This window comes from Aspergillus mulundensis (genome assembly GCF_003369625.1).
Source record: "Aspergillus mulundensis strain DSM 5745 chromosome Unknown scaffold_5, whole genome shotgun sequence".
NCBI classification, from domain to species: domain Eukaryota; kingdom Fungi; phylum Ascomycota; class Eurotiomycetes; order Eurotiales; family Aspergillaceae; genus Aspergillus; species Aspergillus mulundensis.
The window spans coordinates 1,963,253-1,987,778 of record NW_020797893.1 but is presented as its reverse complement, the minus strand read 5'-3'; the positions used below and the strand labels follow the sequence as shown (position 1 = coordinate 1,987,778).

At 53.2% G+C, this 24,526-nt stretch overlaps 10 protein-coding genes across 10 annotated transcripts; 5 read left to right on the top strand and 5 right to left on the bottom strand.

Moving 5' to 3' along the window:
- Positions 1–1,415: 1,415 nt before the first annotated feature.
- Positions 1,416–2,804, top strand: DSM5745_05946 (Zn(II)2Cys6 transcription factor domain-containing protein; the record flags this gene model as incomplete). The annotated part of the gene is made up of 2 exons (XM_026747962.1): positions 1,416–1,517; positions 1,572–2,804. The coding sequence occupies 2 exons, from the start codon at positions 1,416–1,418 to the stop codon at positions 2,802–2,804; spliced, it is 1,335 nt and encodes a 444-aa protein (XP_026603794.1).
- A 1,132-nt stretch (positions 2,805–3,936) lies between these two features.
- On the top strand, positions 3,937–8,011 carry DSM5745_05945 (uncharacterized protein; the record flags this gene model as incomplete). The annotated part of the gene is made up of 5 exons (XM_026747961.1): positions 3,937–4,566; positions 4,615–4,778; positions 4,836–5,351; positions 5,401–6,054; positions 6,475–8,011. The coding sequence occupies 5 exons, from the start codon at positions 3,937–3,939 to the stop codon at positions 8,009–8,011; spliced, it is 3,501 nt and encodes a 1,166-aa protein (XP_026603793.1).
- A 553-nt stretch (positions 8,012–8,564) lies between these two features.
- Positions 8,565–10,862, bottom strand: DSM5745_05944 (Amine oxidase; the record flags this gene model as incomplete). Its single annotated transcript, XM_026747960.1, has 5 exons — positions 8,565–8,745; positions 8,821–8,944; positions 9,013–9,621; positions 9,687–10,575; positions 10,647–10,862. The coding sequence occupies 5 exons, from the start codon at positions 10,860–10,862 to the stop codon at positions 8,565–8,567; spliced, it is 2,019 nt and encodes a 672-aa protein (XP_026603792.1).
- A 295-nt stretch (positions 10,863–11,157) lies between these two features.
- DSM5745_05943 (Zn(II)2Cys6 transcription factor) lies at positions 11,158–12,705 on the bottom strand (the record flags this gene model as incomplete). Its single annotated transcript, XM_026747959.1, has 1 exon — positions 11,158–12,705. One exon carries the CDS (start codon positions 12,703–12,705, stop codon positions 11,158–11,160), a length of 1,548 nt encoding a protein of 515 aa, XP_026603791.1.
- Positions 12,706–12,951: 246 nt separating this feature from the next.
- Positions 12,952–14,940, bottom strand: DSM5745_05942 (uncharacterized protein; the record flags this gene model as incomplete). The annotated part of the gene is made up of 8 exons (XM_026747958.1): positions 12,952–13,260; positions 13,324–13,488; positions 13,560–13,618; positions 13,678–13,862; positions 13,918–13,998; positions 14,061–14,295; positions 14,337–14,559; positions 14,611–14,940. 8 exons carry the CDS (start codon positions 14,938–14,940, stop codon positions 12,952–12,954), a joined length of 1,587 nt encoding a protein of 528 aa, XP_026603790.1.
- Positions 14,941–16,334: 1,394 nt separating this feature from the next.
- DSM5745_05941 (uncharacterized protein) lies at positions 16,335–17,539 on the top strand (the record flags this gene model as incomplete). Its single annotated transcript, XM_026747957.1, has 3 exons — positions 16,335–16,955; positions 17,046–17,168; positions 17,243–17,539. The coding sequence occupies 3 exons, from the start codon at positions 16,335–16,337 to the stop codon at positions 17,537–17,539; spliced, it is 1,041 nt and encodes a 346-aa protein (XP_026603789.1).
- Positions 17,540–18,596: 1,057 nt separating this feature from the next.
- On the top strand, positions 18,597–19,660 carry DSM5745_05940 (uncharacterized protein; the record flags this gene model as incomplete). Its single annotated transcript, XM_026747956.1, has 3 exons — positions 18,597–18,741; positions 18,796–19,574; positions 19,631–19,660. The coding sequence occupies 3 exons, from the start codon at positions 18,597–18,599 to the stop codon at positions 19,658–19,660; spliced, it is 954 nt and encodes a 317-aa protein (XP_026603788.1).
- Positions 19,661–20,238: 578 nt separating this feature from the next.
- DSM5745_05939 (uncharacterized protein) lies at positions 20,239–21,789 on the top strand (the record flags this gene model as incomplete). Its single annotated transcript, XM_026747955.1, has 4 exons — positions 20,239–20,589; positions 20,763–20,870; positions 20,914–21,475; positions 21,533–21,789. 4 exons carry the CDS (start codon positions 20,239–20,241, stop codon positions 21,787–21,789), a joined length of 1,278 nt encoding a protein of 425 aa, XP_026603787.1.
- A 238-nt stretch (positions 21,790–22,027) lies between these two features.
- Positions 22,028–22,570, bottom strand: DSM5745_05938 (uncharacterized protein; the record flags this gene model as incomplete). Its single annotated transcript, XM_026747954.1, has 1 exon — positions 22,028–22,570. One exon carries the CDS (start codon positions 22,568–22,570, stop codon positions 22,028–22,030), a length of 543 nt encoding a protein of 180 aa, XP_026603786.1.
- A 325-nt stretch (positions 22,571–22,895) lies between these two features.
- DSM5745_05937 (D-2-hydroxyacid dehydrogenase family protein) lies at positions 22,896–23,927 on the bottom strand (the record flags this gene model as incomplete). Its single annotated transcript, XM_026747953.1, has 1 exon — positions 22,896–23,927. One exon carries the CDS (start codon positions 23,925–23,927, stop codon positions 22,896–22,898), a length of 1,032 nt encoding a protein of 343 aa, XP_026603785.1.
- Positions 23,928–24,526: the final 599 nt, after the last annotated feature.

The window sequence follows — 24,526 nt, the reverse complement described above, 5'->3', positions numbered from 1 at the left end:
AGTATATATATAAATTATAAAATTTTAGTAAAGCAAAGTGGTTCCTAAATATTAAAATTATTTATAATTATTATAATTAAAGAATCTAGTTACTTTAAGATTTTTATATTAATAATTTATAGGTTAAATATAACCTTATAGCACTAAGTAAAATATTAAAAATATTTTTACTTACTAAAAAATTAATGCCTGCGCCTTTAAATTATACACCTATAAAGTAAAATATTTTTTTATATTAATAACTTATTAGCTTATTTTTTTATTTTATTATAATAACATGCCTTAACACCTTTAAAATAGCTAGTAAGCTTGCTTAGTATATAATATAATTTATTAAAACTTATATTAAGGTGGCTAAGTATGCTATTTAATATTTTATTATTATAAAAAACCTAAAAATTAAATACTTAATTAATACTAAAGAAATTATTACTATAGTATTTAATACCTTTTTTAATAATAATTTTAATTAACACAGCTTTAATAAATAGCTTATAAAGCTATTTAAAAATTTAATTAATTAAAATACTTGTAAGTAAAAAATAGTTACTATTTTTATTATTAAAGCTAAATTACTTACTATTATTAAAAAAGCAAAAAACCTTATATAATAAAAAAAACTTTTTAATATTATAAAGTTTAATTTAGAGGTTAAATTATACCTTTTTTATAATAATACCTAAATTATATAATTACTTAACTTAAATAACCCTATATTTACTATATAATTTTAATATATTAATATTTATTATTACTAGCTTTACAAGAAGTATTAAAATAAAAAAATTAAAGTTAACTAAATAAAAATAAAAAATTAACTAGTAAATAACCTTATTAAACTTTTTAGTAGCCCATGCCATAAAATATTTATTTATTAATTTAGCCTTATTAAAATTAAAGCTATTTTTAATATTTAATATTAGTGTTTTTATTTTTTTAAGTGCTAGGGGGTGTATTAAATAAAAGGTGGAAATTTTTTAAATTTCCGTGGTAAACTTAGTTAAATAACTTTAATTAACCTTTAAAAATAAAAAAAAAATTAACCTTTAACTTTAGCTAGATCTCACGGCCTAATTAAAAAATAAAATATAAAAAAAAAATAAATATAGCTTAAATTTTTTTTATATTTAGCTATTAAACTCTTATATTCTTATTTATTTTAAATCCTAAAAAATCTTATATTTTATTTACTCCTTAATTCTTATCCCAATCTCACATGACCAATTCCTGCCTGAGGCATCCGTAACTCCGAAACTGAAGGAAGAAAAAACAAACCGTGAATGATCACATGACCTTTTTTACCACCGGAGCGGATAATTGCCAATCCCCGGGCCCGCTCCTGCCTAATCGAGCCTAGACTGTGTCACTTTCTCATCTGCAGGCACGGGCATTCGAAATTTCTTGTCCTGAGCAAAATGGCATCGGGAATTATCAACTCTTATACAGCGAACAAATCGCGAAAGTCCCATCGAAAGTCGCGTCTGGGTTGTGGAAACTGTAAGCGGCGCAGGGTCAAGGTACATTCCCAACACCAGCCCGATAAGCAGCGATATTGACGAATCGGAGTTCAGTGTGACGAGAAGAGGCCTGAGTGCAGCAATTGTCAGCGTCACTCTGTATCATGCGACTACGCATCAGAGGATGGAAGTTCCAGCCGCGAGCTCTCGAGCCCATACGATTCTACACCTGAACAACAGAGAGATGATTCTCTCACCTTTATCTCCTCCAGCCAGGCAGACTTCAGGCCTCCTAAGAGAAGGCATGCCAGGCGTACTGTCCCACCCGCAGAGGACTTGGAGCCACCTGTCTCACAGACGAGCACTGCTGTAGCCAATAAGCCCTTTGACTTCTCGGCCGCGGACATGGCCGTATTCCATCATCTTATGTCTTCAAAAGACCTGGGTGGATCAAACCAAATGGCAATCAGCCAATATACCCGGCTCGGATTCTCCTTCCACTACCTTTTGCACCTACTCCTCGCATTTTCCAACTTCCATTTAGCCCGGCACCAAGGCGACGATCCGCTGCACCAGATCCTAGGGCAGAGCCGCGACTATCTTGCTGAAGGAGAACGCCACTACTCGATAGGTGTCGGTGCGGTCGCTGAGCAGATACCACATCTTGGAAAAGAAAACGGCCTTGCACTCTACGCTGCTACCCTCCTCATCTTTCTCACTTCCGTTGCCAGGGGCCCACAACAGGGAGAGTATTTGGCGTTCCGCAGTGACGGTCAACCAGGATCTCTAGCTCTGTTCATGGGCATTAGGACAGTGCTGGAGACTTGCTCTGGGAACCTGTCAATTGACGCCTCCGTGATGCATCCGGCAGAGAGCAAAGATCCCCCCTCGCAAGGGGCCAGCGAACCCCACAGGAGCTGGCGAAGAAGCGCTGAAGTCGCCAGACGATACGATAGCGAATTGCCACATCTCGGTAACTTGCTCAGCACGTTAGGTCTTGATCATGATGTCCAGGGCTATCACCAAGTATTCCACCGCTTGCAGCATATTTTCCACTCCCTCTATGGGTTCGATTCCAGCGTGGAAGAGTCACAGCTATGGCCATATATCTTTGGCTGGCTTTATACCTTGCCCAACTCGTTTCTCACCGCACTGCAACACCGGGAACCCGTGGCGCTAGTCCTGTTTTCATTCTTCCTTGTCCTTCTCAAAGAGCTTGACTCAACTTGGTTCCTGCGCGACTGGCCGGAACATATTATCGGTGGCATTTTCTATAATTTGGACTCTTCTCATCGGGATCATATCCGTTGGCCGATGGAAGTCCTTCAATGCTCCTTCTATCCGTGATGAGAATGAACGGAACCAGCCACTTATCGCGGCCGTTATGGGTGCCCATTGGCCGGGCGAGCAACGAGGAAGATGAACAAGCAGACCGGGCTCTTGCTCGCATAGTACGACAACTGCTTCTTCATCCCAGGATAACCGCCTGTGCGATCCCCACTTCCCCCGCCCTTGGTCTGAGCGGTTCGACTTGAAACCTTTGGTTTGGTGAAGTTGCTACTGATACATGGCGCAAATCCGAATGTGTCTTACTACGTCTTACCCAGGTAGCTGGCCGCAAACGACCTTTGCGAGATAATGAGTATGGAACCGAACACGTAGCGATCCCAGCATGTTCTGCTGTGGAAGGGTCGTGCAGTCAGCAATGGAGTGAGGCATCTCGAAATTGTCTGATCGCTCTTCGATGCGGGCGCAGATGACAAATTTCCGCATACATTCTGGCCTCTACCTGGCCTTGCCAGGCCTTGCCAGGCCTTGTTTGTTAGCCTGTCCCTAGACAGGTGTATCTGGAATTGGAGGTGGCGTCGGTGGCGAGGATTGGCAGTATAATCCCGTCGCTGATGCATCCTGCTCCTCAGATCATCAATTTCGGCTGGTAAGCTTTCGAGTTGTTTCTTTCTACGCCTCGCCTGGCGTTGGGAAGGAGTTAATCTGATATATGCAGCTCTTCGCCTGAAACAGCGCAGATATGCGACCGTCGCCAAATACTCGCCACATCATTGCCGATAAAGATGTATCAAGGCAGTGACCGTTTAGAGAAAGTCCGTTTCTCCGTGAAAAAAACTTGCGAGTGGGCAGATGACATCTTACGACACCATCACGTGCCCAGTCGGTATAAAGTGCCGAAGCACTCGACGGCGTCGGGTATATTTGGGCTAGTGATTCAAAGCACATTAAGCTACCAACCCTAAAGGCGAATTAGGAAACATCGACAATTCTCGGCCTCCTGTTCGTGGGACGTTAAGCCGTAACCCACCGGGACTCGCCCTGCGTCATACAAGCGTCACCACGTGACAGGAACAAACGAGGCTGATGTCACTGCGTCTCGACCTCTGATGAGCCCGACCCCTCCATATCAACCCGTTCTTAGACTACACTAATCCCCATGATCGGCCCCGTTACGCGATAGCATTGCAGAATGTTCGAAACTGGCGACCTAGACCAAAGTGCCTGCATCACATACCACCAGTACGGCCAACGCTGCACCGGGACTGCCCCATGCCGCAACTGTCGACAGCGCCTCGCCGAGCATGGGCCCCAACCTGACGGAGCCTCAGGCGAAGCCGACTACCATGAGAAACTGCTGGACGATATCTTTCGACTTATTCAATCCACCGATGATGAAGGGTCACGGCCTTTATTAGATTTAATACGCAATGGCGCCACATTTCCCGAGGTACGATGCTTGATAGACCAGATATCGACAGGCGTACCAACGCCAAATCAGGCGTCCAGCGCGGAACTTAGAGGCGCAAGATTACGCGTCGGATATGAGGTTGAGAGCGGTGCGCCGCCGTTTCGGTCCATGGTTATGGATGTTCACTACTTGTGCGATTCTGCGCCAGTCAAGGTGCCCGCGAAGCCGTGGACGAGTGTTACAGACGATGATGCGCTGGTTTCGCATTTAGTCTCGCTATATTTCACGTGGGACTATCCGTTCTATGCATTTGTAGATCCGGAGATTCTGATCAAGTACATGTCCGAGGGGCAGTTGCAGAGTGATTTTTGCAGTCCGTTTCTTGTGAATGCGCTCCTTGCGAATGCTTGTGTACGTCCCTATTGCACCAGGTAGTGGCTGCCACTAACACCTTGACAGCATTATTCTCATTACTCAGAAGCTTATACGATACCCGGAGACGTCAAGACCAAGGGTACAGATTTTCTGGCGGAGGCAGAAATGCATCTTCGAAAAAATCGTTTCGAGAAAGGATCCATAGTCCGACTCGCGTCTCTGCAGGCTACGCTGCTGCTATATGAAAGGTGCGCCTGCCTCGGCTGATGTAGGTTTGTCTGTCCCGTGACTGATGGTTCTGGTAGGTATTCAATGGTAGGGGACGACGACAACGGCTATATAATGCTCAACCAGGCGTTGGAAATGGCAGAGGCGCTTGGGATAATCAACAGCCCGGAGCTCCGCTTGAACAATTCGCACATGTCGGAAGAGATGATAAGATCAGTCCAGCGAACGGCGTGGGGTCTGTTTCAGATTGACACGATTGTGCATACAAACTTTCTCCGCAAGAGTTCGGTCAATGATGTGAGCATTTCTCGGATTGATCGTGACTCGTCGAAGCCCTGGGATACATGGGCAGCGTACCCTTTGAACAAACCCGATCGACCATCCTGGCTGAGCCAGACTTTTGATGAAGCATGCATGCTGTCATATATTGCGCGAGATATGTCCCGAACCCTCAGTCCCAAAGCCACCAATTCGGCGGCCAACACATCTGAACACAAGCAAGCGCTATACGGCAAATTGAGGCACTGGGAGGAAAACTTGCCGGCGACTTTCTCGCTGGATGAGAAGCCAGCGCCGCATATTTTGCTGCTAAGGTTGGTCCCGCTGACGATTTATCTTGCCGAGCGCTAATGGATGGTACAGGATGCGGTATCATGCCTTGCTAATTAATTTATATTGCGACTGGTTCGAAGGCAAGCCGCCATTCAACGCCATTACCGGCCAGCCAATTGAACAAGAACCATCGACTAGAATTGCCGACTCCGACGCTTTGAAAATAGCTCTCGCTTCTGCTAGAGAGATTGCCGTCATCACCCGACTGCATAAGGAGGAGTATGGTATGGAACGCGCCCACCAGTTCGCCATGTACGCCATCCTGCTCGCCCTCTTTGCCTTTCTGGAGCAAAAGTCCTTCAACGTCCTCGACCACGACTTCCTTTCACTCACTAGTGCCTTTTCCATCATTGCCTCCCGATCCCAAGTGGGCATGCACCTGTTTCACATCTTCCGGCACTCTGTGAAATTCCGACTGCAGTGCGGGAAATGGGAAAGCTCGGTGGCTGTACCGACAGAACTCGACGAATTATTTTTCAAGAACACTTCGCCTGAGATACCCGATCGATGGAACCACTACGCCGAGGGGCTGCAGAAGCTGGCGGATAATGGGGAGTATATCGGCAGTCTCGACGGCGGGTGGCAGACGCACGCGGCGTCGGGGATCAACGACATGCTGCGCAAGTACGAGACGCTCAGTGTGGGCAAGGAGGACGACCTGCATGGGAAGGACGAGTCGAGCGGGTTTGGGTTCTCGCCGTCATGTCCATAAAGTATCAACATAGTAATATATCCTGTACATAGCTGTGACCAATCGGCAGGCAGTGATCGGCATCCTTCGGGGCGGCGCTAAGCCACGCTTGGCGCTTCTGCGATCTTCTGCCGTTCGGCGTTCCCCTCTTCCCTTCCTCGTCCCAGCTGGCCTCTCCCACCACAACGGTAGCCTAGCCATCCTGCCACTGCACTTCCCTCCAATGTGACCATTCATCGGGCTTGATTAATCTCTCGCCATGGACAAGCCGAAAAGCATCCGCATCGGCTCAACAAAAGTACGCACCGGCTGCATCACCTGCAAGTACGTGACGTTCCCCCCTGCTCTGCTTATCTTATCCTCTCCCCTGCCTTGCCAGCTCCCCTCCCTCGTCATTATTAAAACATCACCAGGTCGCGCCGAATAAAATGCGACGAAGGCAAACCAATCTGCCGCAACTGCACGCGCTCCAAGCGCCACTGCGCCTACGCCAACACCCCCGACGGAAAATCGAATCTGCGAATCGTAGTCTACACACCGCGCGCAACGTTTGCTACAACCGGCGCCGAGAAGCACAGTCTCGATTTCTTTCTCGCGCAGATGCGCACGCGCTTCCCGATCCACTTCTCCCAACCTGTTCTCCAGGCCGCGCATCGCGAGGATGTCCTCGCCCACGCGGTTATCGCCCTCGGCGCAATGCAGCAGTGCTTCGAGTATGACGATGCGAGCGCAATAGGCGGGTGGAGTCCCATGGCGACGTTCGCGATGCAGCAGTACGGCAAGGCGCTGCGGTTACTGCAGGAGCGCGTGAATCTAGTCTCGACCTCCACCTCCAACCGACCTCCAAGAGGGCGAGCGCGACATGCCAGCGCAGAGCCAGACCTGATTCTAATATCGTGCATCTTCTTCGCGTGCTTCGAGTGCCTGCGTGGCTCGACGCAGGCGGCCATCATCCACATGCGCTCTGGGTTGAATCTCCTACGGGAATACGAGCGGGACCCGCGCACAGGCTCGATTATACCGCGGCGCACGATGCGCTCGCTCTTCACGCGCCTCGATAACCAGCTCATCGAGATGCGCGGGAGTAGTCTGTCCATCTCCGATCTGAGCGATAGCCTGGATGTAGTCGCGCGGGATCCCACGCCCGAAGACGACGTCCACGATGCGCTGAACGCGCTGTGGAACCATATCCTGCATGGCATGCTTGATTCGGCGCGCGCGCTGGCAAAGGGCGAGGCGCCGAGCCCGTCGATTCCGACGCCGCAGAATGACGTGCGGGAGAGTATGAGGCGCCTGCATAGTACGTTTATGAGGCTGGCGATCTCGCCGGGCGAACAGGCACAGTCACAGGCACATCAACATGCGAGTCACCACTCTCAATCCCCACCACAATCACAACCATATGTCCATCCGCATCTCACCCGCCCACCCCCCGAACCCCTCGACTACGGCCAAGACCCCGACATCCTCCGCATCTGGTTCCTGCTCTCCCCAATGCTCCTCACAAGCAACACCTGGGACCCCGCGGACGCATGGGGCCCGCACAACGACAACTTCGCGCGGATCGTCTCCATCGCCGAATTCTACCTCTCGCGGTGTGCCGCCGCGAACCCGTCGCGACGGCGCACATTCACGTTTTCCCTGGGTATCGTGCCGCCGCTAACACTGACAGCCACGCGATCGCGAGACCCGTGTGTGCGTCAGAAGGCGCTGTATCTGCTCTCTATATGTAATCGGCGCGAGGGCATCTGGGATTCAGCGGTGTCTGTGCAGTTTGCGCTCAGGACGATCCAGATGGATCAGAGTGTGAATGATGAACCGGGGGAGGATATGGCGGCGACGAGGCTGAAGAATCGCGCGGCCGCGTTTGATGATATTCTTGTTGCGGATGATGATGAGAGGCTTGTTAAGCATGAGCCTGTTGGGGATGAGGAGGAGGATGATGAGTAGGTGGGTTGATTTAAGGGTGGGCCTGGGTTTATATGGATGTGGGCTTTAGCGATCGTGGAAAAGTTGCATGTTGCATGTTGCACACATACCTACATACTGGCGTGCTAATCGTCAAGGTGACATATGATATGATATCAGGTTACCATAGTATACCCCTCCCGAACACCCTTCTTTGTAAATCCATGGCCGGGTTGTGTATGTCTGTGCACTCCAGTCCTGCCATACTGTTGGGGTTGGCCTGGCCTCGTCCTCAGGTCTGTGGATGTATATGCCTACCCACCCTGTCTAGACCGTGCAATCCGACAATGAACGGCAACGAACATTGTCATTCATCCGAAGCAGACTGGGACACTGTATTTCGCAGGAAATTACCGCAGCCTCAATGCATACATCATCACATCATGAGCAAAATCAACAATATATTCCTTAATGTTGCAAGGGCTACCCGCCGGGATTGGAAGTCTTCAACACCTCTGGGCACCTTAGTATGCTCTTCCAAAGCAGCACAGCTGCCCATAAGCGGATCATAAAAAGACTAGGTAGCCTCCCATACCTACAACAGGCTCTTTCTCTCACAACACGCCGCAGCACCATGAGCACCCCCAGAAACCTCCTTCCCAACCTCAACCCTCACCGAACAATTCCGTTCCTGCGTGGACGGCGGCACATCGATCGCGGGGTTCCGCGTGAAGAAGTTGACCGGTTTCAGCGAGACAGTAAGGATCTCAACGGGCCTACGTAAGTAATCGCGTTGTTAGTTCCTGCCCTAACCAGATGCATAGAGTCCATATCGAGACGGGTACACATACATCACAGGGAAATCCTCGATCCGGGGGACATGGTTGATCCCGAACTGCACCCAGACGACGATATCCTCGTCCTCGACGCGGTCCTGCCGCGCGACCCAGGTCTTGATGCCTGTGCCGCCTTGGCCTAGCCATGAGTATCCCAGTTAGCATGCGTGCATTACAACCTCAAGCCCGAGAACCGGAGAGACATACTCTGATTCGTAAACTTCCCGCCGGAGAACAGCTCATCCTCGTTATACTTCGTGACGTAGATCTCATGGTCTGCGAACTCCGCTCTGCGGAAATGGATGCTGTCAGGGGCCGCAAGCATCTTCTGCAGCGGGGGCGAGTGGATCTTATACGAGGCCGGCAGGCCATTGACGGGGTTCCGGATACTGGGGTTCTGAATGGAGAAGATGCGGCCGCGTTCCGTGTTGAGGTCCAAACCGCCTGAGACGGGGACGGTCGTTGTGCCCGAGACGTATCCGTTCCCGTGTGGATTTCCGTGCGCGGCGTCGTGCGGGATCGGGGTCGTCTCCGTGTAGGCGAGTTGGTTGCCGGATGTGTAGGAGCCGAGGGCTGGGTCGAGACGGAGACTGAGGATGTGCTGGTGGTGGGTTGCAAGGACGCCGGGATGGACGATTGTGCCGAAGGGAACGGTCTGGTTCTCGTCGATGGCGCATGTCGAGAGGATGCCTGTCGCCCGCACCTCGTAGTCGATTTGACCGGCTTGGTTGAATTTGAAGGCGAGGATGTACTCGTAGTTGGAGACGGTTAGGATGCTTTGGATGACGAGCTCGCGGTTGCGGACGACGCATGCACCTATGTAAGATATGATCAGCCGGTTGGCCATGTCTGGCTACTCTGGACTAGGAAGGAGAACTCACGCCCAGTCCGGTAGTTTGTATGCTTCCAGCCAATGCCGTTATCCTGTTCATGGATGCAGACTGCGTTGTCTTTCTTCAGCGGTCTTCCCTTCCGATCACTAATCCAACCATCCAGATACGCGATCGCTCCGAGACAGTCGCATCCAAGGCGGAGATCATTAGCAACGAGTCCCGCGCCCACATCGCCTAGATCAAACGCCTGCTTGCGGAAGTACGGAGACCGAGGATCCGCATACGGCACCGTCATCTCACTCAGACTCATCCTGTAGAACAGCGGCTGGTTATCGTAGCGGACGTCGCGCAGCACAATGCCCTCGCGGTAGTTGAAGCCAATCCGGAAATGCCACTTTTGCCAGCGGAGGACGTTGTCCCCGTCAATGGTGAAAGATGCGCCTTCTGGCTGGGCCACAGTCAGAGGCTTGAGGTCCTCACGCAGTGTCTGCGCCTCGGGGATGTATTCATTCGGACCTAAGTCCTTGTACGGTGTTACGCCCTCAGCACGTGCATCATCGACGCCGGTGGGCAGCATCTCGATCCGAGTGACGACCATACGCACGGGATCCACAACGGGCGAGAAATTCAGAGGTCGCGCGTAGTGGTTGCTGTCTAGGTTGTTGGTCTCTGACACGAACATGTAAACCTGGTACTGGCGGTGCCTATCGTCGATTCCCCCGTCAGAACCGAACCCCCAGGCCTCGGCGACGACGGTCAGATGATCGGGGAGTTGCAGTTTGGCGATCTCGGCGAGGACGGTGGGATCCTGCATCACCATGTCCTCGACCTGCTGGACTTCGTCAAAATCGACATTGCCGTGGAAGGTTGGGTCGGCCGGCTCGGAGCGGGCGATTGCGTGGGTTGTGAGGTTGATCCATGTTGTCATGAGGGTGTCCTATATGTGGCATTGGTACAGGGTTAGGTGATCTATGGCCGTATGTGCGTGGAGTCGGTGCGATGGCTTACACTGGACTTGAGGTAGTAGACGCAGTAGGCAAGACGGGGCGGGGCGACCGCACGCTGTCCGTTCATCTCGGCCACCAGGTACGCCACCATCTCCTGCTTGCGAGGCTCATCAAGAGTAATGGCTTTGAAGATGAGCGTCTCGGAGCCATGAAGCGACTGCACCAGGCCTCGAGCGGCGTTGATTTCGGCGGGTGTTAGGTCGTTGAGCGGGTGCATTGTGAAGAGGCGCTTGGAATGTCTAGCGATGACCGACCTTGTAGCCTGGGGCCCATGTTGGATAGATATAGGAGGCTGGAGTGTTATGAAAGGTGAGAGGTGTAATGCCGATGGAGGGAATGACGAATGGAGAAGGATCGGGCGAGACGCGCGAGACGCCGGGGCGACGACTCCATCTCTCTCTTTCTCCTGAGCTACCAGACACCCCCACCTCCGTCTCTTGTCCATTGGACTATCTCTTCCATTTCAATCATACGATGCTCTTATCGGTACATACACCTGAACATGAAAACATCTAAGCAATCATCGGCTCAACCCCCCTCGCCGCCGCCCACGCCTGCCACGCCCACCACGGTGCGCCTGTTCCTTCCCTGCGGCAATGCTGCCACCACTCTTCCATCAACTCGACCGTGTCTTGGATATTCCCAAATCCCGCCCATCTATGATATTGTTCCAACTTTTGCCTTACCCTGTCCCGGTCCTCCTCAGTCACCGCAGACAACCCAAACACGAACATCGGGTATAAAGCGCAGGTCTGTGCATTCGATGTCCCGTCGAGACGGTCGAGGAACGCAAGCCCACCTGCTAGCGCTGTCTGGATCGTTTCGTCTTCGGCGCAGGACCCGTATACCGTTGCGTGAAGGAGAATAAAACATGCCCAGCGGTAGCATTCGCCGACGACGCGCTGCTGTTCGGCTGAGTACGGATACGACCACGCTTCCAGATCTGTGCTGATTGTGAGGCCGATCTGCAGCGTTGTCAGAGAAGGGCCGTCGACTTCATATCGTGTGCTACTACGGAGGTCGAGGATCTGCTTGAGGATTTCGAACAGTCCGTCCTGCGTGCCAATAAGGATTTGACGATCGTTCCTCCGCCGCGTGCCATGCAGCACCGTGCCAATATGGTTGTTCCCGGTGGCACCTTCCAGGCTGCGATCCGTCACCCGCGCCAGAAGCTCGTGGTACTGGATCCAGTCCATCAAGGCCCGATGGTCGTTACATTCGTCCCAGTCCGGGCTGACTCCGTGTAGTGCACCCGCGAGCTCGCGCGCAGCGATCAGATGTACCTTCCAGCTAACGTCAAACCCGCCCGAGCATGTACTCTGCTGGCATAGCAACATAGTCCGCGCAAGGGCCGTCACAATCTGCGCTCGGGATGCAGAATCTCCAGGTTTCCGAGCATGCCCGCTCAGCACCTTGATACTGTCGCAATGGTAACGCGTGCCTTCACCAAATCGCTGCCAGGCTGTCCGCGCGATTTCTCTGTGAATATCACGTTCACGAATGCATGATTCTGCCTCTAAGCGGCGCAGGAGATGTGAGCCAGCAGCACTGAGAACCAAGTCTAGCACGCCCGGGTCTATAACGGCGAGTGGAAGGATGGCTTTTGCGATCGCATTGGGATGAGAAGAAGAGTGAAGGGCCAATGCCGGGGCTAGAGCCGTAGCAAAGTGGTGAAATAGGCGACGTTCCACGGGCGTCTGTACTCCGGGGATGAGGGGAGGCAATGACGCAGTTGGGGCAATTTCCCTCGCAGTGCCATCTGGGCTGGAGTTTTCGATGGAGAGGCGCGGGGGTGATGAAGTGCGACCGTCCGAGGCACAGTCTGCTTCTGTAGAGGAACGCGATGGGCTATGAGACCGGCGCGGGCGCTGATTATTGCGAGGGGCCCATGTCTGAAGGCTCTGATATCCGTCACAGACGAGGTTATTCCTCTCGCAATTGTAGCAGCGGGGCTTGTGCTCGTCACATTTCTTTCTCCGCCGGCGGCACGTAAGGCAGCCGGTCTTGCTGCGGAGACCGCGGTTGGCTGGGGGAGGAAGAGTGTGGTTGTAGGAGAGCATCCTATGTAGGTGAGATTGGTGATTTGTTGGTGGAAGGAGAGCTCGGGAGGGAGGCACAATGGAGGACAACATGGTCAGAACAACCCCGCACGGTACAGTAAGATTAGAAAAGATCTTGTCGAATGTACTAGATCGCGGCTTATCAGGGCTAGACTAGATCCTTTGGAGGCAAGTGGTCAAGATAACCCGTCGATAACAAAGTACCATACTAATCACCATCTTCCCAGACGTCATAAGCCATACTCCCTACAGCAAAAGGCGCAACCCCTCCAAGTCCACATTCGGGCCATGAAAGTCATGGCCAATCACCTTCCATACGCCAACAATCACCAAGACCAACCCCACTAGCACCACGCTGGAATAGTTCATGGAGGCCACGGTCGTCGGGAGTGTTGTGGGGAAGCTGTACAAGACAACGAGAAGCGACACGGCAACGACTGCAAAAGCATTGCAGAAAGTACCGAGCAGAGATCCCAGATTGAGATACCGAGATTTCGGTAGGATTGACCGACCGCGAGCGAGGAGGATTGCTTGTGGGATGACATAGCTGATGTTCTATGCCAGCCAAGTTAGCTTGAAAGAAAGGGTGTGTATGACCGGGGAAATGGGGCAACTCACCAGGTAGAGGACCGCCGATGTGGTAATCGAGTTAAAGGCATTCGTCGAGGCGAGATAGAGCAGTCCGTACACGGTTGCAAAGGCAAGTGAGAGACAGGTCGCGTTGAGGGGGGACTCTGTGCGCGCGTTGACTTTTGCGAAAGTGCTGGAGAAGGGAAGGCCGTTCTGGGATGAGTGTCAGCTCTTCCATTGAGAAGATCGAATCCAAGAGGAGCATGCAAGGAAGGGCTGCATACATCGCGAGCAAAGGCCCAAGCCATCCGTCCAGACGTCACCCACTGGGATGTTATGCTCGCTGGAATCCGTGTCAGAGGGGTAACGCTTTTCAGGCAGGGAAAGTCGTTGAGTCCTCACCAACATAGACAGTGGTCACCCAGACCTGGATCACAATGGCGACGGCTCTGCTACCTGTTGCTTGATAGAATGCCTCCAATGCTGGGAGCGGAGCCGTGGCGACGCGCTCAGCATCGGTCATTGTATACATCATAGCGACAAAAAGCGGAAGGGCAGAGAGGACACCGATGAGCATTGTCAGGTTCCTACGAGGGAGTCAGGTCTGCACTCGGCACTTTGTACAGGGAAAGAGAGACACACATGATCTGGGGAATACGCCGACCGGGTTGGGGCATTTCCTCTGCGATGTGGGTGGCCGCGTCGGTCCCGACGTATGCGTACCTGGGGGTGAGCATTCAACACTGCATTCTCACATAGTACGAGACCAAGAGGACGGAGCATACATCGAGTTCCCAGCACCCAGGATCCAAGCAAACGCTGTAGGCCATCCGCTTGAGCCGCTTGGGGGGTCGACGAGATACGAGCCCGGTTGAAAATGCTGGTGCTTTGCGAGGACAAGCACAAGGCTCGTCAGAAAGCCGGCGACGGAGACATACAGGCACATCTGCGTGACCCAGGGGACCATTCTGCTTCGGATAAAAATGGGGCTTGCTGTGGTGACGGCTTTATCAGCACCCACTTGTGGTTATGGTAGACTGGGATTTAAAAAGCATGCTTACCAGTCACAGCCATCACGAGCAGATAGACAAGATACGTCCTCCAAGCCGTCATCACAAAGCCGTCGAAGCAAAACGCCACAAGACCGAGGATGGAAGTCGAGGCAAGCACCAGCCCCGAACAGGTGATGATCCACCATCCCAGCATGGCGAACCAGCCGCAGAGGTAGGAGAGAGGTCGTCGGTACCGGTCGGTGGCCAGCAGGTAGACGGCGTGGTACTGGCCCTGTTCCAGCGGAGTTAGTGCCACCACCCTCAAGGATCTTGAGAGACTCACTCCACTAGTAGGAAACGCAGACGCAATCTCCGCCAGCCCTAATGTAATGACCCACTGGACAAAGGTCGCGACGACCAGTCCAAATACAACATTCTGGGGCCCGGCGTACTGCAGGTTCTGGCCGAAACAGCTGAGGTATCCGACCCAGGACCCGGTGATGCTGAAAGCAAGGCCGAGAGAAGAGAGGGTAGAGAACGACTGCGGCATGGGGCCATCGCCGAGGGCAGGTTGAATCGGAACTATCTGGCCCTGCTGCACATCCTCGCTGTTGGAGTCTGGCGTCGCGGCCTTGTGGTCAGGAGGCTTCTTGTCCGACGAGGTGGTGTGCATCGTGTGTAAGATGGACTGGAAGAGCATACAGAGTAGAAAGTGATGGGGACCAGCGAGTGTGCATGGTATTGTGTGTCAATGCCTGCCTTTATAGCCGCAGGTATCCCATATCTTCACCCAGGGTTTCCCCTCAAGTCTCAGAGATAAGCCTTCCATGTCGCGAAGATGATAAGATACCCCGTCGACGCGGGGTGAATGCACTGGCAGGAATGAGCAACCCTGATTTAGTTGCAGCATGGCTTTGGGGCGTTCATGAGGTCAGATCAACACCCTGCCTTATCCATCATAGTAGTAATACTGAAATACATTTTCAATCTCGCCCCTCTGCTTTGTGCCCAAACGGCGAGATAGCAGCTTGATCTTGGAACTGCCACCTGTTTGGCTGGATAAGGGAGGGGTTGTCTGTTCAGGCAGGGCAGACCAAGCGAACATCCAAGCTGTCTTCCCGGATTATATTGAGGTCACATCTGTCCACCAAGTGATCCAGCGTATGTGGCGAGACAGGCCCAAGAGGCAAGAGATCCGTCATCGTGTGAGAACCGAGATCACTACAGTACCTAGCATCCGGGCAGCAGACCGGTATAATAGCCCATTGAATAATCGTACGATGCTCACCGCGTCTCAAACACAAACAACCAGAAAGTGCGATTTGCAGTAATGTGATTAGACGTCTAACAGCATGGTGCTGTATGGCAGCTGAGGAAGGTTATTTACCAGTCACGGCGGTACACCCCTAGGTGCTCCCTGTATTACACCACGTCTAGTCCAGCAGGATACAGCCCTCTACTTCTTAGCACTGGGAGCAATGGTGCCCCGTGCCTAGCTGGCTTTATCTCCTTTTATAAGCACTCTGGGGCCAACGGTTATCATCGAGAACGAGCTAGATACATTCACCGTGGAAAACTGGACACCCTACAGTTCAAGTATGACGTAGAGAGGACTTCAGCCCATCCATATGTTGACTAGTTAATCTTCATCACGACATGTGAATCTGTTCACGCCTGCTTGGTGTGATTCAAGGCAGCCCTGGCGTAACGAGACGTATCCCGCTAGTAGGATCCTGATGAGTTGATGGCAATTGGAATCTAGGCCAGTGGGATTCTGAATGTACTTTTATTGAGCTATGAGCGTCTCGCGCGTCTCGCTCGACGGGAAGGTCTGGAGACAGATAGGGCTAGGTGCCCTGAATGGCCGATCTCTATATGCCAGTGTATGTGCAGACTGGTGTATCCGTGAATCAGGTGGTACCTTAAAGCCTGAGAGCACAGTATATTACTTGAAAGGTTTAATGATGGCAGAGGTTTCTGACTCCAACCTTCCATTTCCTTTTCCTCTGGTCTTGCTACTTATTGAGAGATTCATACCTACCCTAAACCACACCGTGCTAGAGCAAGATGATCGAAGCATTCTTCACAGACCACACAGCGTCTCCGCTGCTCCCATGCCTCTTACTCATAGTACTAGGCCTCCTCCTCAACTCCCACCCCATCAAGTCCCGACTCTCCTTGCCATCAAACTTCACATCCAAACTCCTCACCCTCCCAAGCCCTCAAGCCCCTACGGGGCCAACCGCCCGCGAAACCCTCAACTTCGCCGCCATCGAACCAGTGACGGGCCTCCCACCACTCACCACGCCCCCGAACTGGCCGCGATACTGGAAACCGGGAAAATTCCAAATGACCATGGCCCTGCGCAAGCTGGACATCAACAACTGGCTCAACTACGACCGCCTCTTTGACGCCGAGCACGCGGACAAGCTTGCCATGGTGCGCGGGCCACATCCAGAGCTGTACGTCGACTACCTGGATGGCGTCGACGATGCAGTCCTCGAACTGTTGGAGACGGTTGTGCAATATGTCACCACGCGCTTCCCGGATATGTTTCGTGCTGATGGGGAGTATATCTACATTGACCATCTTAAGGAGAAGTATAGGATTACGGAGCCGTTTGATGCTCATCCGCTCGCTGTGACGGGGTTGCTTGTGCATGACGACGTGTATGTTCTGAAGAGGGGGGTGAGGGATTTATATTATCTGTATGTCCTGCCCACTCATTCAACAACCATAAGCAAGCTGCGAGTACCATCTAACAGACCCTCCCTCCAGCCGCGGCGCCTTCCTCGCGTGCCCATCGGGCTGGCGCCTGCAACAACGCATCGGGTGGCCGCTGCACCAAATCCACGACCCCATCCCGCTGTGGAAGGAGAAGCTGCAGAGGTCGATGGAGCGGTAAGCCTCAGCACACCCTTCCAGGTCCTCAAACCCAACATCCTATCCTAACCGAATACTCGTACCACCGATAGATTCTTCCTAGCCCTCAAACCCACAAAACCCATCCAACGCAACAACCTCTTCATCCAGCCCCTCCCAGGCCTCTTCCACATCGTGCCCTTCGACAAAGCGGCGCCATGCACCGCGCCCGAGCAGGTGCACATCCGCACGGAGCTGCAGTCTCTTTGCAAGCTGCCTCGCTCGCAGGCGGTGGTATTCACCGTGCGCACGTACGTTACGCCGCTGACGGATCTGGCGGGCGAGCCGGACGCGCTCGAGGCGCTTTGGGACCATGTAAGGCATTTTCCGCAGGATATTGCCGAGTATAAGTGTCGGCATTTATGGGAGGAGGTGTTTGAGGGGTTTTGTCGCAGGGTGCTGGGGAAGGAGGATCCGTGTATTGGGGTAGACAGGGAGGAGGATGGGGATGGGGAGGGAGAGAGGGAGCGGGTTAGGGTTGGGGGGAGGGTGTGTCCGGCTGGGTTTTAGGTTGGCTTTGTTTTGTTTTGTTGCACTCTGCACTGCATAGTTAGGGTACGAGGGAGTCTTTAATCTGTACACGTCGTTTCTCTGGTATTGCTTTGCCGGCCGCTGACGGCCGTGGACAGGCTGTAATGCTTTTAGGGCAATGCTGTTTCGTGTATACCTAGACCGGGGCATCCATGACGGACCGCCTCTGATGTATGGTGCCTTAGGGTATCTAGCTGTAGAGGAAAAGGGTATAGCCACAAGGGTCTTCGGTTGCAGTCGGGTATACCTACTACAGACCGATTCCAAATTCAATTCATCCCTACGATAGGCATTGCGAGCAACCCCGTCCCTTAACACCAGAAGAATCCACCACCAGGGCCCTAGGGTACGGGTTGCGCAATGGGTTTGGAGATTGACGCAACCAAGGCACGATATTGTGATGAGCCCTAAGCGCAAAGATAAGAAAGCTCCAATACGGTAACCAGTTCGTGGCGTCTCCAACTCCAAGCCCTGAGTGGTTAACTCCAGCGAGGCGCGCGGGACGCGCGATCCGAGGGTTCGTACTTTGGTCGCTGATAAGCCCAGGTGCGCGTCCTACATAGGGTACTTTCCATGGCATTAGATCTCAGTCTGATACCCCCACGTAAGGCATCCAGCACTGGACTCCAACTGCGGCCTCGCGCGCTTCGTGCGTCTCGCGAGAGGCATCACGCTCTGAGCTGGGAGCACGAGACCCTCTATCGAAAAAATGGATGCTGTGCTGGATTGTTTCGAGATGGCGACTGAGAACCTTGATGTCGGCTAGATGCTATAAATCCGTGCTCTGGGCTCATGCCAACATCCATCCCAGCACAGCATAGCTTCTCACTTGACCAACTATCAAGATCAACCGCAATAACTGAATACCAGTTCGCCATGGCCGTCCCCAGCATCACCCTCAACACCGGCGCCCAGATGCCCATCGTGGGCTTCGGGCTGTGGAAGGTCAGCCGCGATACCTGCGCCGATCAGGTCTACAACGCCATCAAGGCGGGCTATCGTCTCCTGGACGGCGCCTGCAGTAAGTGCTAGCCACGCGCAAACACAAGTAGATCGCCGTCGCTGACCTATGCAGTTTACGAGAACGAAGCCGAATGCGGCGAGGGCGTCGCCCGCGCAATCAAGGACGGCCTCGTCAAGCGCGAAGACCTCTTCATCGTCTCCAAGCTCTGGAACAACTTCCACGACGCGGACAAGGTGGCCCCGATCACGAAGCGCCAGCTCACCGACTGGAAGATCGACTACTTCGACCTCTTCCTCATGCACTTCCCCGTCTCGCTCGAGTACATCGACCCGGCCGAGCAATACCCTCCCCCCGACGGGCCCGAATTCCCAGCGGGCACCGCCTCCGTGCAGGAAACCTGGCAGGCGATGGAGAAGCTCGTTGACGCGGGCCTGGCCAAAGCGATCGGGATCAGCAACTTCAACGGCGGCCTCTTGCTGGACTTGCTACGGTACGCGCGCGTGAAGCCCGCGACCCTGCAGATCGAGCACCATCCGTACCTGACGCAGGAGGTGCTGGTGCAGTATGCGCAGGGGCAGGGGATTGCGGTGACGGCGTATTCGTCGTTCGGGCCGAGCTCGTATATCGAGCTTGACGCGGAGGATGCGAAGAGTGCGCCGGTTCTGCTGGACCATGCGGTGGTTGTGGAGATCGCGAGGAAGTATGGGCGGACGCCGGCGCAGGTGCTGCTGCGCTGGGCGACGCAGCGGGGTGTCGCTGTCATTCCGAAGAGTGGGAATGCTGAGCGGCTGGTTCAGAACCTTGCGTCGACGGACTTTGAGTTGGATGGAGGTGATATCAGGGCGATTAGTGGATTGAACCGGAACTTGCGCTTCAATGATCCTATGAAGGTTGGTATCCCGAATTTGTCTCCTTGTGCTGGGCTTGTGCTGACAGATTCGCAAAGTTTGGGGAGCCGCACCCGGTCTTCTACTGAGCCGCTGAGGGAGGAGTCGTTGAGACAAGGGGTAGAGTGATTATCGGGAGCCATGGGAAGAAGGATGACGGTTGTTGATATACTAGGTACTAGTTCGATTAGTCTCATGTTACGACCCAGTATGCCAAGGTAATACATTGCCTTTGTTGATACGCAGTTGGATTCTATTCCTGTACCGTAGTTGGATGAGAAGGGACGGGCTGTGCCTGACGAGACTGACTCCCCACTATATATATATATATATATTATATATATATATATCTTTCTCTTCCCTCCCACCTTCATCCTCATCTCCTCCAACTATTCCAAAAATCATCGAGTACATCATGCCTCCCAATGGAGCAAGTTTCCGACAATGAAACGCCGCCGCAAAGTCTATTCTTGACAAGCTTTACGACAAAACCAAGTTCGCAATCGGCTGTATCCATAACCATAACACTATTATTACGCCGCCATGACAGAGCAATTACGCGCTGCATTCCCATCGCTCAAGCGTGCTCTTCCTGTCGGGATTGCGGGCGGGGTTCCGAGTGAGAAGACGGATATCCGGCTTGGAGATGTAGTTGTGGGACATCCCGATGGAGAATATGGGGACGTGGTGCAGTATGATTGTGGCAAGACGCTTCCTGGCGGGTTTCAGCGGCCTTGCTAGATCTGACCATGGTCTCCATATGGCAATCGCACGTCATCGCTCTACTCTGCCTTCCATCAAGCTGAGTGAACTTGCCTTAGGCGCAGATGGAATTCACTCTCTATTCGACTTCTTCTGCGAGCGCGAGTTCCCCGTCCTGGATAACTTCTGCCTTGAGAATATACGTGACTGGGATGGGGCCGGTGACGACCGCCGCCCTGGATTTCGGAAGGAGGAACATTCGGTTGCGGATAGCCGGAGAATTACCGACAGCGGAGGATGTTCTCTACCACTCTTCGTATGACCACGTCCGCGGAGACAATTGCGACAGTTGCATCAAAGACGTGGTGGTCCGACGGGTCCAGCGTGGGGATATCGGTATACTTTTCTGCTCCAGGAAACAAAGTCATCAAGGACGCACCTCTTGACTAGGAATAATCATGACAATAACGCTACCCTGCTTGCTTGCAGGGGATCCTTCACGCGAATTGCCCCTTGGGGCCGGCAGAGCTCTACTTTGCCATCCTCGCCGGCACTGAACCCGACCCTGATTTCTTGGCCGATTGGACAGCGCAAAGCGTTACCGAGGACATCATGCTAAGTTGGTTCTTGACTTGCAGAGGTGACTAGCTCGGAGCAAGGGTTCGAGGTACACTTCATTCACGAGTCAGTTCGCGATTTTCTCCGTGGGCCTGGTCTTCTTGAGGTAGGGCTCGAATCCATTTCCCCTGGGCCCAGCCACGACGCTTTGAAGACTTGCTGTTTGAACTATGTGCTCAAGGACCTATCATCCCGTTTTGCGCATACTAAAGATATTCCGAAGGCAGACACGCAGGAAGCCAAGCTTTTGATGGCATCGATGCTTCAGAAATGCCCATTCCTCAAGTACGCCGTTGAGCATATTTTGTATCATGCGAACGAGGCGCGCGAGCTTGGAAAACCGCAGGAGGCTTTCCTAACAGGCTTTCCCAGCATAGAGTGGATATTGAAGGATAACGTGATTGAATATGTCCTTGCGATTGTAAAAATGGGACATCAAGAAGCCGCTAAAATACTATTAACCATAGACACTTTCACTTTTGGGAAAAGCTCTCGGATCATGGTCACAGGGAAGGCATACCCCTATGGGTTCGTCGCATCAAAATTGGGACCTTTGGACCTTCCTCGGCTGCTCGCTGAATCCGGTGCCGCTGCAAGACGCCCCTCTGCGAAGCAACAAGGCTGAATCTCCGAATGCAAAGACTACAAAGGGTTCAGACCACTTCACCACGCTGCAATGGACGCCAAAGAGTCCATGGTCCGGCTACTGATTGCAGCTGGGGCCGATCTAGAGGCAAGGATTTTACTAGATGCCGGCGCGGACTTGGAAGCCACAGATTACGCTGGCGGAACTCCGCTCCTTTATGCCGTCGATGTTAACGATAATCCCGAGCTCGACGGGGTGGCCGTGCCGGACGGGGAGGAGTCCCCTGTTATATCTCTTGGTCCGTTGGTATAATCGCGGTTCTAAAGGATGGTCATATAGCCGTCAAGATGGAACCGTTCGCCTCGTCAAGGTTTGTTAGGAAGTTGACTACGGACGTAGATGGCTAAAGGTCTGGTGTCAATAGCCCTTGCTATCACGTTCTGCATTGATCGAATCTTATCCATGCCCACCGTCTACTCGTACGCCATCCCTCTATCGCCCTATGCATCGCAACGCCCATCGCCCACCACATGTCCCGCAAACAGACCTCCTACTGCCCATTCTTTTCTCTCTCCTCCTCCCTCACCAACTCCCCAATAAACCCATTCACCCAATACCCCTTCAACCCCTCCCACCCCATCCCCTTCGCCCCCCGAATAACCCCCTTGCACTTCCCCGAGCCACAAGTACAGTCAAACGCCTGATCCATCTCCCACTCGGAACTCGGATAGAAGAACGTGAGCGGGTCGCCCTTGCTCAGCGGGCGCTCGTCCACAACACGCACCTCCATCTTCTCCATGTCGAAGACCACGCTCGGGTCGCACGAGTGGTTGCAGTAGACCAGGTCGGAGTTCAGCTCGATGTGCGAGTCCGCTGAGACTTGGACACTTGTGTAGGCTTTTTCTGAGGGTGTGGCGCCGGTGATTTTTGTGAAGAGCGTGCCTGCGGGCAGGGAGACGGAGCTGATTGCGAAGGACCCGAAGGCTTGGTCGCTGCGGTGGACGTGGATTAGGCCGGGGTGGGTTGGTGGGTGCGTGGAGGCTGGTTTCGCTGTTGGCGGGGTGGGGGGTTGGTCTTGGATGGCGACGGGCATTTTGGTTGTTTGTGACGATGGGATTGCGGTGGATGATCGAAGTGAAGGGACAATGTTGAAACTTGAGGAATGGATGAGGGATAGAGGGGCAGAGGGGTCGAGGGTCGAGTTGTTTATACGATGACGTTGGGCCGAGGGATGTCTGGGTGGGCCTGCCACCTGCATTCTGCTCCCGCACCTTATTTGCGCCTTCCGGACACAGCAGATGCAGCTAGAAAGCCTGCTCCGGTGGAAATCCTTGGGTCTCTCCGTCCATCCGAGGTACGTCTATCACTGGCTTGTGCCTGAATATCTGCCGAGGCTTCTCTATTACAATTACACACACCTAGGTAAGCAGAGTCTTCAGCTCCTCCCCACGCAACCACCTCTCCAAATTCCTCGCAACCTCCTCGTACCACCCATGGATCTGCTCATCGCCGTACCCCATATGCGGCGTCAGAAGCACCTCGCTCCGCCCGTCTTTCCCCCACTTCCCACTCCGCCAAACACTGTCGCTGGGCAGGGGCTCCGTCTCAAAGACATCAAGCGCCACGCCCGCAATCCCGCCCCTCTCAACACACTCCAGTAAAGCGCCCTCATCAATCAACGGCCCGCGACTCGTATTGACCAGCAGCGCGGTGTCCTTCATCCACTCCAACTCCTGCCTCCCAACAACACCGCGACTCCGCTCGGACAGCACATAATGCAAACTGACGACGTCCGCGCTCTTAAAGAACGTCTCCTTATCAACCACGCGAAAAACACCCCTCTCCAACCCCATCCCAACAGCGACCTCATCCGCCTTCTCCTGCGTCAGATTCGCACTCCACGCAATAACATCCATTTCAAATGCGACCGCTGCAATTTTCCCAACCTGCGCACCAAGCTTCCCCAGCCCCACCAGTCCAAGCGTCCTCCGCGAGAGATTCATCCCCAAAGATCCCTGCCAGTACCCCTCCTCACTTCTGAGCCTTGCGTCATCGCGAGAGATATGGCGTGCTACGGAGAGAATAAGAGCCCACGTATGCTGGACCGTTGAATGCACGCCCGGTCCCCGCGTCTCCGTCCCAGCGACTGGGATCCCGCGTTCAGCTAGGTAGGCCGTGTCGATCGCGCGGTTGCGCGTTCCTGTTGTAAGGACGAGTTTCAGGTTTGGGAGGTGGCTGAGAGTGCTTTTTGAGAGGGGGGTTCGCTCGCGCATGGCGAGGAGGATGTCGAAGTCGTGGAGGCGCGCGATGAGTTGGGTTTGTTGGGTGGCATCGCGGGGGTCGAGGGTGTTGGGGAAGTGAGATATCGAGAGTTGGTGTTGGAGGTGGGTGAAATGTGCGGCTGCGATGCCTTGGTAGTCGTCGAGGATGGCGAGTTTGGGGAGAGTCATGGTGGTGGTAGATTGGGGAGATGTGCGGGGTCACCGTCTTATACCTCGGGCGGGGGAGCGTTTAGCCGCGCCCATCGCTCGGGGTGGATTCGGCTGCGACTCCGAGGGCATGGGACCAAGCAACAGTAACCTGACTAGGGGCCGGTCTCATGAACTGGATGTATGAGAACCAAGATATCAAACCATCGTTAGGCAAGATCATAGAATTACAAAGCAAGCAGGTTACAGGAGTAGCAAGGGAAACGCGATCATGCAGCTGAGCAACAAGGGCGGGACGGGGTTCATGGAATCAGGTTGCGAATCCTTGTTCTTCCTGCTGCTGAGACGTTTGTCATTGGGGCCGTTTACCCGGAGACCAAGGGCGTTCGCTTGAGGAGGCTGCGGTTGTCATGGAGGGGGATGAGGCCAGCGTGGAGGGGAAGGGAGAGAAGGACAGGCCCGCTTGAGGGGCGTGAGGGCAACTTTGAGCCCTGCAGGTGAGCAATGCTGTATCTACTACCGCCCAGGAGCCAGACATGTCTTACAGGCGTGTATTGCGCGATGGGTACAAAGGACTCGGGGGAGATGATATATTGAACTATGAAAATGAGGGGCATGTG